Source organism: Ricinus communis, chromosome 2 (genome assembly GCF_019578655.1).
Source record: "Ricinus communis isolate WT05 ecotype wild-type chromosome 2, ASM1957865v1, whole genome shotgun sequence".
In the NCBI taxonomy this organism is placed as follows: domain Eukaryota; kingdom Viridiplantae; phylum Streptophyta; class Magnoliopsida; order Malpighiales; family Euphorbiaceae; genus Ricinus; species Ricinus communis.
This window is the reverse complement of record NC_063257.1, coordinates 16,704,467-16,717,458: the sequence shown is the minus strand read 5'-3', so window position 1 is coordinate 16,717,458 and position 12,992 is coordinate 16,704,467. Positions and strand designations below refer to the sequence as shown.

Here is a 12,992-nt window from a genome sequence, read left to right as displayed (position 1 = left end):
TTGTTAATTCTTAATCCGGCTAGTTAATTATCCTTATCTCTAAGTGATTATTAACCAGTTCTTGCTATTCAAAATTCCAATTGCCAAATGGACTTCTCAATCACATAAAGCAATCTAAACACCACAATTCACAATGTCTCATGAATAATGCATTATCTTATTAATATTGAAAGCAAGAAGGATACAAAACTAAACTCAAACAATCTAACAATTTAATATTAAGCCAACGTAGTAAAGAAATCCCAATGGATTTAATCGATCTAGCTACACATGTTCATGTTTAAAACAACTAGGAAATCAATTACGATGAAAGAATAACGAAAATGAAACATGTACACCTTTTTCTCTCGAATTGGATGAACAGCTCTAAATCTGAATCTGCACTACAGTTGGTCTCCCCAATTGCCTCTCGATTTACTCCACTACTGTTTTGCACTCGGAACCTTGTGATTCCGGGGTTCTCACTCTCTGCAACTCTCTCCTGAACTCATTACTCTGCAAAGACCAAACCAGCCGCCAAAACTCTCCTCCTCCTTGCTTGCCCTAGCTCAAGAAATCGCTTTCCTTATATACTTGTCCCAGCATGGCCGTGGTCATGGCCATGCTGGTCAGCACGGCCGGAGTCCAGGCTGTGCTGAACCTTCGGATCTCCCAAGTTAGTCCCAGCACGGCCATGGTCACGGCTGTGCTGGTCAGCACGGTCGGTGTCCAGGCCGTGCTGAACCTTCGGCTCTTGCAAGTTAGGTTTTCTTCCTAGCCGTGCCCCTGCCGGTACTAAGCCACCACAAGCCGTGCTGGAGGCCGTGATAGCCTTGGAAACCGTGCCTAAAATGCCACATTTGAGGATCAAAGGCTAATGGTTGGTCACAGCCAGAGTCCAGGCCGTGCTGATCAGCACGGCCTTGACCTAGGTCGTGCTTAATGTTTGACATACAAGTCTTTGTCCAATTTGATGAATTCTCGTCCGTTTTCACACGTATTGATCTATAATTGCTCAAACACTGATGATGGTCCTATAAATTCTCCTGAAATGCAAAAGAACATAAAACACGGGTGATCTTGGAATAAAAGCACAATAATTGCTAAGAAAATACACAATAATATGCAAGCAGATATGTGTAAAACTATGCTCATCAGGAGATAGCAAACATACCTCCCGCATTATAGTTTGAAAGCCTGATTACTCATGGCCATCTCCTCTATCAGATTTTACGCTTGCTCCGGCGTCTTACTATTCAAGGCCCCACCTGCTGCAGCATCTACCATTTGCCTAGTAGCAAGATTCAAACCGCTGTAAAAGGTCTGAACCTGCATCCATATTGATAGACCATGATGTGGACAGCATCTCAACAAGTCTTTATACCTCTCCCAAGCATCGTACATGCTCTCTCGTCCATCTGCACAAAAGAAGAAATATCATTTCTCAACTTAGCAGTCTTAGCTGGAGGAAAGTACTTGTAAAGAAATTTTTCAGCCAAAGATCTCTAGGTGGTGATAGTGTTTAGTGGAAGGGACTGCAGCCATCTCTTTGCTCTATCCCTTAAAGAAAATGGAAATAATCTCAGCCATATGGCATCATCGGTAGTTCCATTTATCTTGAACGTGTCGCATATCTCCAAAAAGTTGGCTATATGGGCATTGGGATCCTCGCTTGGCAGCCCTCCAAACTATACACTCTGCTGTACCATCTGGATCACATTTGGCTTTATTTAAAGTTGTTAGCTGCCACCGCCGGTCTGAGTATACTTGTCTGTGTCCCATCCAATGATGGTCTAGCAAACTCGTACATCGTTCTGTTGGCGTCTGCCACAGCATTTCCGTTGTGATTCTCCATCCCTTCTAGTCTATCAACAAGTACCATAACCTCAATCTCCTCCTCTACCGATTGCAGATGCTTCCTTAAAAGTCTAAGGGATCGCTCTGGATCAGATAGAGGCTCTACAAGATCAAAGCTAAAGCTCCTAGTCATAAACTACCTAAGAATGGAAGGTAACAACCACAGAACATAAGTAGTTAAAGCAATAAAGGAATAAAATAAAGTAAGATAAAGACAGAAAAATAAATATGGCTAAATTAACAAAAAAAACACAAATTCACTCTAGTTCACACAAATAAGTTTCTCCGGCAACGGCGCCAAAAACTTGATAAGCTATTTGTGTAGCTAAGATTTAAGGCAGTGAACCTATCGATGCAGACTAGCATAAATGGTGAGTATCAAGGTCGTATTCTCAGGAAAGTGTGATCCTAGAACTACTGCAGCGTCTTATATTATCTAACCTTAACAAAATCGATGAAGTTATTATGCTATGATTAAAAATGAACTAAGTGTCAAATAATTTGAAAGGATTTAGGAAGACAATCGAAGGAAAAAGCAAACCCTAGGGAACCTAAGCTAGTTGGATTTTAATGAAGATAGAGATTATATTGATTACTAATTGCAATTACCCGTGGATGAATTCTTAACTGAATTCGGTCTCCCTCTCGAGATAACCGAATTCCTAAACCTAATAACCTAAAGTTGGAATCTTTTCCTAACGATCAATTATTTGATTAGCATTAAGCTTTAACCCGCCTCTATTAAGCTTTGTTAATTCTTAATCCGGCTAGTCAATTACCCTTATCTCTAAGTGATCATTAACCAGTTCTTGCTATTCAAATTTCCAATTACTAAATGAATTTCTCAATTACATAAAGCAATTTGAATACCACAACTCACAATGTCTTATGAATAAAGTGATTTCTCATTAATAATGAAAGCAAGAAGAGACAAGCATTGATAATCAAAATCTCATAAGCATTAAAATCAATTCAAAAACATAGGAACCCCAATGGGTTTGAAAAATTTAGTTACTCATACTAATAAGCAACACAAAGTAAAGAATAGATTCAGAAAAGTAAATTGAAGGCATGTACACCCTTCTTCTTCAAGTTGGATGAAAAACCCTAATTTCCCAATTTAGAATGGTAAACCCTAATTTGCCTCTTGAAAAAGTAATACATGCTTTCTTGTTGGTTCGATAATGACAATTAAGATTGCAAATATTCATATTTTTAAAGTATATGGGATTAGCAAACTTACTAATAATCCACAGAGGTAATTTATCTGAACCATCCCTATTGCAACAAACAGCAACAGTAAGTATTTCCTTGTCCCTTTTTCGTCCTTCTAATTACTTTGTAGCTAGTGAATGATCAGCTTGCAAATGATAAAATAATCGTGTTTCCTCCATATTATAAATATCCTTCCAATGAAATTTGTCCAATTTAGCTTGAATTTCAGGTAAAGCATTTTTAATATTCTCCATGACAACTGAACCACTTTCACCGAACTTTCTATAAGACTTAATCCCATGTCTCGCCTTAAACCGCTCTAGCCAACCACTTGAGAAGTTAAAGTTTAAATTCTGAAAAAATCAATATATGCTAGATGCTATCAATTTTATTAATGCTGCTTGGTATATTGATGTGAAGACAACAACTATTGCAAATTATTTCAAACATTGCAAAATTCAATCCGAGGAAGGTATGCCTCTAGAAAAAGAAATTGGTGACGTTGAAAGGATTCATAGACTTGAAGAAATTATTTCTAATCTGCAGTATAGAAATGCCATGAACATTGAGCAGATTTTGAATTATTCTAAATGAAGCTTTAATGGAATCACCAACAGATGAAGAAATTATTGAAGGAGTAATGGGTGTGTCAGCTAATGACGATCAAGATCCAGATGATAGTAATGTTTTACCATATGTTTCTTCAAAAGAGGCATTTCTTGCGGTGGAAACCTTAAAAAATTGCTTGCTTCAATATGAGAAAAATATACCAGATGTAGTTTACGGTTTGCAAAAAGTTAAAGGTGAAATTGAATTTAGTTCACTTGCAAAGAAAAAGCAATTGACTATAGATACATATTTTAAGAAATAATAAAATTTAAAAATAGAAGTTATCTAAAGGATTATTATTTTATGAATTTACACAGGAATGTAATTTTTATATGTATTTAATGAATTATTATTTTATATTTTCGATGGGCCTTAAGAAATTTTTTTTAAAATTATTATCTTATAAATTTAGCGAAATAATTATTTTATCCTATTGGCCCAAGTCAGGACCGAAAAAAATTATTATTTAGTCGAGGTTATTAATTTATCAAATATTAATTTATAGAGGTTCTATTGTATTAACTTATTCACTATAATTGAGGCTATTTAATAAGTTCCATAATTCTCCCGCAAAAACCTTAAACAACATTTATTTTAGAACGGAGTAAGTTTATAAAAACTCTCAAGACGAGATTCATCTTTTATATGGTATCAGAGCTTTAAAATCATCCACCACCTTTCTCTCTTTAATTATTAATCTTTTAAATCCTCATAAATATTACATTCAATTTTAAAATCCTCCACCAGCTTCCTCTCGCTCTCTTTCTATCTAATTATTAATCTTCTATATTTCCTACTACCACCCTTTTTTTCTCCAAGTATTAAACTTCCAAATTCCTCTAATCATTAACATTCAATTACTCTTTTAACATTATACTTCAAAGTCCTCCAAAACATTAAGCTTCCAGTTACTATTTAAGCTTCAAGCTTCAATATCCTCCCACCTTATCTTCGTCACAAAATTCTTCAATTTTATTAGTCTTTTATTCATATTATTTTAGTAAAAATATTTATTTATCTTTTTCATTTTTTCATGTTTTTTCTCTATTCAACATTATATTTCTTTTTTTACTAGTTAAGTTCTAAATAAGTCTTATTTTTTCTACAATTTTAGTTAAGTTCTAAATAGGTCTTATGTTATCTTCAATTTTTTCATTAGTTTCAATCATTAAAAATAATATAAAAAAAGAAAAAGAAACAAAGCAATAACAAAAAGAAATAAATTCTTTTAAGTCTTATTTCTTGTAATCTGATTATGTTTTTTCCCTTATCAAAATATAATAAATTTCAAATGATGCCAACAAAATAAAAATTTTAATTTTAATTTATAAATTAATTATTTTCTTATTGCATATATAAAAAATAATTAAAAATATATAGTTTTATATAAATTATGTCCGTCAACAAATAAATTATTTAATTAATATAGAATTTTTTACTCAGAATAATTTAAATGTCAAACAATGAATTTATTACTCATATTCGAACTCAAATAAACTAAAGCTCTTTAACTTAAAATCAAGCTCGATTGCTTCAAAATCCGACTTGTTTATACTCCTACCATCGAGCTTACTATCTTGATAGGACGAGGCGCCATACACTCACCCTTGTTCCATTGCCATAGCAGGGCTAAGAATACCCCATTGAAGGTTTAAGATGTCATCTGAACGTGTTTTCAAACAGCAATACCAAACAGCTTTAAATGATGAAAAGGAGAAGGCAAAGGCAAAGGCAAAGGCTATAACATAACACCCTGTGTATGTTTAAAAGGATAAAGTTCTAATCTGAACATTGTCAACAAATAGATGATAGCCTCTCAACATAAGCCAAGCATGCAGATATTCCAACTTTCCATGCACGAGCCAAATGAAAGTTTTCAAATCTTTACATCTTTAGATAAACGATCATTGAAACATAATTTTATTACAACATGATGTAGTTGATAGATTTACTAAAACAAGACAAGTCCAGGCAGCAAGGAACTTGGAACAAGGCTAACCAACAGTTCATGTGAATGTAGCTTCTTCATTCTTCTGCAGCACTGGCTGCACTCAAATCCACACTGAGGTCAAGAACCTGTAACAAAATCAAAGTCAATTATACACTGTTGCACAATTGAAACAAAAAAACAAAAGCTTGCATAATTTTCACCCTCCGCAGCTAACTTATCAGACTTGTAATGTCTATCAGCAAGTCATTTCTTTCTGCATGGATGCAGAGAGTGGAAAGAACAGCCGCACAAAATTAGATATTACAGTACAAGCAGAAATAACATCTTGTCAAAAGCATGGACTTTTAAGGGTGTAAATAAGTCAACTATGTAGACCCTTGCTTGCAAAATATTCTTGAATTTCAGTCTTAAACAAGTTGAACTCGAACTCCAATACCTCAAATAGCAAGTGGAACAAAATTTGAAAAAAGAAATTGAGTATTAAGATTATATTTTCTACAAATTGGACCGTGTCTTGTATTATATTATAACAATTAGAAAATAAATTATTATGATAGTAAGCTTCTGTATAAATTACGATTAATTATATGTAAGCATCAAAATAAAAATATATTGTATTAGTATATTCGCTTGGGCGTGATTGGTGGTTTTGAAGGCAAAACTGTAAACAGAACAACATATTTGGTCAGTAAAAAGAAAGAAAGAAGAAAAATTCAGACTAGATATATCATCACTGCCTAAAGGTTTATGATTTGGTCGACTCAAATTCAATTTGGGCTATTTGTGTATTATACCCTAGCTACTTCTCTAATTATTATCAATAAGCTCCATGAAATTAGAATCGATAGCAATTATGGCCAAGATTTGGTTTGCAGGCACAACCTAGAGAGAAATTAGTAACCACAAGTAGCTATCAACTTTAGAGTTCATATTCCTTGTTGAAAAATATAAAAGCAGCAGTTAAACTAGATAGAACATGTTATGTAAATGTGTTTCTATTTTTTATTTACTGCTGATACAAGGTTTTTTTGTTTAGAACATTGTTTTTCTAGCAGCAATTGGAATTTGCTTTAAGGAACAGTTAGGGAGAATCCTTATGCCTATTTTTAAGAAAATGACGAGAAGTTGAAGAGTATCACTAGAGGTGTGATTGAGATAAGTTGTATCAATACAATGTACTACTTGATCTTGACTTAACTAGAGGATTTGAGGCCCCAAACTTGACGCAGCCAACCCACCTGAACTGTTTATTTATGGTTTGGACAGTTTGACAACTATTAATGGTTTGGACAGTTTGGATTATTTCCAAACTGAAGCGGTTGATTCTCTTAGAAAATATCCTCTAAACCAAAATCAATCCGAACTGCATACACCCCTCTGCAATTGGAAATGTGTGTATAGCTTTTAAAAGTTTTTGGTATTACCTATCAAAATTGCTACTGCTTCAATTTAGAGTGAGCAATCAATCATTAAATGCAAATTTTACCTAAGACATTCAAATCTGACACCTGAAAAATTAAACTGCTATTCTTATAACTGAGCCAGGGAAGCTCAAGTCAAAAGTGAATTGGACACCCACAATGCATTCAAAAGACAGAAAAACAAGTCTATGATCTATCAAACCAGTACATCAAACCAATGGACGGAATTCATCAAGTAGAAACTAGACTCTAGTATGTTAAGACTGGACCAAACCTTTTCATTCTGTAGATATTTTTAGAAAATATTATTGAACAAGACAATTCATAAAATGTCCAATAGCTAGTTCCTGAATATTAGAAGGCATTAATTATTTCCATAGACGGAATTCAGCAATTCAGTGTCAAACTTCAAAGCACTTGTGATGGTTTCGAAGTAATATTCTAGTGTTAAAACTGATATATGCTGTGAGTTCAAAACAGTTGCTTAACCAGTATTAACATTTAGTCTTCTAGTAGATAAATAAGCCTGTCCACTATGGGGGTTTTTGACCTTAATGAGTGGATCAGAACAAAATATTGAGATAAAAAAATAGTATTTAGTTACCTTTCCAGTAATCATGCTATACATATTTAGAACATCTGTGACAGTCGACTCGAAGTGTGTTGTTGCGTCATAACTCTGTTGAAGATTACAAAGATTTCAATCAGGTACCAAGAGGTAAGGCATCATGAACGTATAGCATGTCAAAATAATCATTAAACAGCCTCAAAGGTACACGTACTGTAGATATAAAGCAATTGTCCAAAGATGGCTCATTGACTGGCTCATATCTGTCATAAACTTCAAAAAATATCTCATCAACAGGACCTAGAAGGTCAATTCCTGGCTTCAATTCAACCTCAGGATTGTCAGTTTCTGCCTCTGATGAAACAAATGCAATATATTTTCCTTTTGGAGCAACATTATGTGAATAGGAACAGCAGAAAAGGTACCTAGTCGACGCCAAAGCATCATAAAATTATTAGAATAGAGGAAAAGGAAAGGAAATGGGTGGCTGGGTGTTTGTTCAGTTTATCTCACAATCTTATCTAGTTTAGTTTAGATGTATTTTCATTTTATTTAATTTAGTTCAAGTTTCTTAACATTGTGTATTACTTCTTTAAATCCTGATTATCTTTTCTCTTATTCGAACCACAAGCTATCCCATTCACACCTTAAGTGTTGAGATCTAGTTGTCCTAAATACTACACTCTTCAACTGTATCAGGGAAACAATGTTGAATTTCCAAATGAAAGCCATAATTATGACAACTTCCCCATAAAGGTTAAAGCCACATCAGGTGGCGGCATTCAGAAGTCTTATATGGAATTCTGGATGATTCATCCCTTTTGCAACAGTGTGAAAAATAATAATAACCCAAGCAAGTGAGCGCGCATACACACAAGAAAAAGAAATACATTTGAGAAAGAAAACTAAAATCAGCTAAGTTAGGTGCGCTAATTCTTAAGAATAGCAGTTGACTATTATTATCATTAAACCTACCTTGCCTGAGATGAGGCAAAATGTTCAACTAAATATAACATTTATCAAAAACTTATTGTCTTTCCAACTAATCGTTAATATGATCATGCTCATGCCAATGTTTTGTGATACATATATTACAATAAATTGATATCATAATGCACATAAGAACAATTATAAATCACCAACTTTCAAATGGAAGTATCTGGAACTCACATGTCTGATCTGCGACCTAATTGCTTTTGTGGCAAGATAACTTGAGCTGAATGAGAATCATTGGTGTTTGGAATTGGGTGGCTCATAATAGCAATTGCCCTGGCAACTCTACTAACCTTTCTAGCCTGTTCAAATGCTTACAGGTCTCAGTAAATAATAGATTATTCAACTAAAATCTTCAGAAAAAATAGATAAGTGAAAATAGAACAGTTGCAATATTACTCTCCATTGTTACTCAAGTTTTTCCAGCCAAAAGAGAATTAGTATACCTTGTTGGGCAAGTATGAGGGATCACAAACAACTTTCTTGCACTTAGCAGTTTCCCCTTCTGATGTGACACCAACAACTTTTCCTTCCTCATCAAACTCTACCTGAAATAAATCAATATGCCAAATTCAAATCTCCCTCACCCTAAAAGCTATATGCTCATGAAAGAACTAAGGTTATGAAAAATACAAATATCCAAATCCTCAATTTCAGAAAAATCATTAATTACCTTGCACTCAGGTTTATTCAACATATATGTACCACCATAAACAGCACTAAGCCGTGCAAATGCCTGTGAAGAATAAAATCAAGAATATAAAACACACTAGCCTATCTCATTTTTCCTATCACTGAATTCTTTCTTTAGAAAAGAAACTGGAGAAATGGGGAAGGGAAAGGTCCTCTGGGTAGGGGAGAGAGGCAGAGAGAGAGAGACCTGTGGGAGCTCTCCTAATCCATACAAAGGATAAATATATGGTGATCCTCCTTGAAAACGGGCAAGAGATTCCGCATATAACTACAACACAATCAAGAACAAAGAATTATAGGACTTGAAGACCTTCAAAACAGAAATGAAGTTTCAATCCAAGCAGTTTTCACCTTCATTCTCATCACAGTATCCAGAGCAGGTTCGTCTAGGTACCTATCATCTCTATGAAGTGCTAATGCATGACCAATGAAGTCCATTGTGTTATCATCAAGTCCATATTTACTACAAAAATGTTAAGGTATAATAAGTATAATGGACAATGGCGCTTACTCAACTGAGTGAATTAAATAAAAGAGAAATGTAGAAAAACAAAATCCGAGGAAGATAACATCTAAAATCATGCCAAGGAAAAAAGAATATTACGATATCCTTAACTCCAATTTTTATTTTTTTCTTCCTGTTCCTCACATTGAACCACTCCTTCCCACTGCACAGCACTACTTCAATTGTGCTCCAACAATAAGCCCCAAACCAACTAATGAATGCTTAAAAAGCACAGAATGCCATGACAATGTAGTCTACAATCAAAAAGAACTATGCAACAGAGACTTTTTGTAAGAAATAGGCAAGGAACAAAAGCATACGCAATAAGTTCTCTCGTTGTCACCCTGGTCAAGTCCATTCCCTCGTGTGTTTTGGGATCACTTTCATTATAGTCTTGGACATATATGAAAAACTTGCGAGCACGGCGTTTCTCAAAAATACCCATTAAAGGAGATTTAAGTGCTTCCATGTCAGTTGCTGGCACCTTGTGAACCTATGACATAAATTGAACACCGATAGATTTGAGTTAGGTAGGTGCCTAATCAAAATAAAAACTAAGTGATACATAACTCCCAACAAGCTAAATATTATCATACCTTTCCTTTGTTGTAGACAAAGCTGCCATCCACAGCTTTAAAGTACAAATACTTGGTAACATCTGTATGAATGAGCACCCGTACAAGATTGCCGTTTGCCATCATAAACTAGCCATACAAATAAACTCCCAACATCAGCAAAGATTTTCATATATATGGGAAACACCACGCATGAGCCCACAAGCAAGGCAACAAGTTAGGAAAAAACAGAACACCTTAGGAATCATGTCCACGTTATAATCTCTACTTGAACCCAAATGTGCTGGAGGTTTATCACTTCCCCTGAACCTCTTCCAGAGCTGTAATTGAAATTTCAATCATAACAAACACAAGAATACTAGACATTATCAATATTACAATATATTTCTGGTGATTGAACCTGATTAAGGTTAAGTGATGCAGATTCTCCTCCATAATAGTCATTTTTGTCCATGTGCAGAACCTGGTTCACAAGTAATGATGTTATTAACTTACCGTGCACTTCAGAAAAGTAACAATATTCTAGCCGTATTACAAGTAGGAAAAAAAGGAACCAAATAAAAATAAATGCCGTTATAAATCACAAAAGAAAGGAACAGAACATTCTTTTATATTCCACTAGAAGACGAATGCACAAAAAGAAAGAGAACGAGTAACTAAAAGCATCTTCTACATCTCTTCTACTTCAGGTTGATGGTAGAATTCGTCTAATAGAAAAAGAAAGAAGTGGAGCTACAATAAATTTAGTAGGTTGCAATCTTAGATTGGAAGAGAATAGAATGATTCCAAGCTCATACTCTCATATCATGGCATCATCCATTAAGCCAGCAGAATTAATGGCAAAAAGAGTCACTTGATCCAAATCTAGCAGGGTAAGCAACAGACTTGGTACCAAATAATATCCAGCACACACTAATCAAATTAAAGTACTTTGAAAGAGGAAAATACTTCAATTAAGCATGAAAAGGAATACAACATGCCAAGTTGTGATCACAAACAAAGAGCCAAATACAGTTATCTCTTTTATCATTTTCATCTACATATCACCTCACTGTTCCTACTCATGAAAGCCATGCTACCTTTTAGAATTCATATATCCCTCATACTCAAGAGTTGCATAACATTACTAAACTAGAATAAGACATTCAAAATTTAGCAACACAGAAAGATAGTGACTAAGATTGATCAATTAGTATAATGGTAATATACAGTCAATTAAAGCAAACAGATCCATTGGAAGGTTCAAGTAAACTGGTACAAATTCAGCAGATAAACTAACTCTAGAATCCAATAATCAACTGACCATTCAAAACCTCATCTCAGTAGTACCTCAAAATAACCTTTCAACTCAGAGAAAAAGATGAGAGCTTCTCAATTAAATTTTGAACAAATCAATAAACACAAATGCATAGATCTCCTAACTTGCAGCAAGGAAGTCAAAAAAATAAAAATAAACCCACATAAAAGTTATTAAGAATTAGACATCTAGATCCATCAGATTGAAAATCGCAGATAACGATACCCAGTTGGACTAAAAACTAAATCCATCAATATTTTATATTGAAAATCAAGATGGTAACTTGTAAGAGACTGCTTTCGTCATCAGTAAATTAAAAAGAAAAGAAAAACCCAGAAGTAGTGAAATTGGCAGTGTAAAGTAGAAGAAGAAGAAGAAGACCTTCAGGCCATCAACGGAGAGAAGACCACTAAGGATGCATTCTTTGAGCCCAGTTCCCAACACTATAACGTCGTACTCTTCATCCATTTTTCAAATTTTCTTTTCTTTTGGTTTCAGATCAAATCAGAAAGATGAAGGCTCTGTGAGTCAGGTCAAATAAATGTACTAAAGAGACACAAGGAGAAGGGGGGAGTCTTTATATAATAAGAGAAATTAAAGAAAGATGCTTTATTTGTATAATGGGCAAACCTTAAGGATTATTTATTTAATTTTTTTTTCTGTTTCAAATGTTAATGAGAATTTAAAAAATGAAGACAGAGGATAGGCATTTGTTGTTAAAAGAAAAAAGAAGATAGGGATTTGGTGCTATAATAATTCCCAAAAGAAAAGGAAAGAATTATGCCTCTTAACCTTTATTATTCCCGAGTACGGTAAGAGTTTTTGATATATTCCACTCAATAATATAATAGGTTAACATCATGTTTTAAATTCAAATTTAATGGTTAAAGTTTTATTATTTAATGAACAATCACTTATTATATAAATTTAGATTTTATTTTTAATAAAAATCTTAATTTTTTAGTTAAGATTTAAAGATGAAAATAACATCACTAATCATATTTAATATAAATATAAAAGAATCTCGTTTTTCATTACTTGTAATGTGGTTAATATATTTACTAAATTTATAATTTATATAATTTTGTATAATATAAAATTATAACTATAATAATAACATCATATTAATATACAAATTTTAAACATTATTGATACTTATATTACATTTAAAATTATTATGAAAAATTATACATATGTAATAATTTTATATAATTTATATATATTTATATTTTTATTGAAAGTATATTTTGTATCATCTATAAAAGTAAAAATAAAATTCAATTAGTTGTAAAATATAAAAGTATAATTTATTTTAATTGTTAATGTAAA

At 33.4% G+C, this 12,992-nt stretch overlaps 1 protein-coding gene and 1 non-coding gene across 2 annotated transcripts; one reads left to right on the top strand and one right to left on the bottom strand.

The window, feature by feature from the left end:
* The first annotated feature begins 1,324 nt into the window (after window positions 1-1,324).
* Window positions 1,325-1,430, top strand: LOC112533929. Its single transcript, XR_003078264.1, has one exon. It is a non-coding gene; the product is annotated as a small nucleolar RNA R71 (small nucleolar RNA).
* A 3,969-nt stretch (window positions 1,431-5,399) lies between these two features.
* Window positions 5,400-12,261, bottom strand: LOC8281032 (guanosine nucleotide diphosphate dissociation inhibitor 2). The gene is made up of 13 exons (XM_002513656.4): window positions 12,045-12,261; window positions 10,767-10,829; window positions 10,603-10,686; window positions 10,388-10,495; window positions 10,112-10,284; window positions 9,638-9,749; window positions 9,474-9,554; window positions 9,267-9,329; window positions 9,040-9,141; window positions 8,771-8,895; window positions 7,815-8,025; window positions 7,637-7,711; window positions 5,400-5,736 (listed from the first exon to the last, which is right to left on the bottom strand). The coding sequence occupies exons 1-13, from the start codon at window positions 12,129-12,131 to the stop codon at window positions 5,686-5,688; spliced, it is 1,335 nt and encodes a 444-aa protein (XP_002513702.1). The 5' UTR covers window positions 12,132-12,261; the 3' UTR covers window positions 5,400-5,685.
* Between the last annotated feature and the right edge of the window lie 731 nt (window positions 12,262-12,992).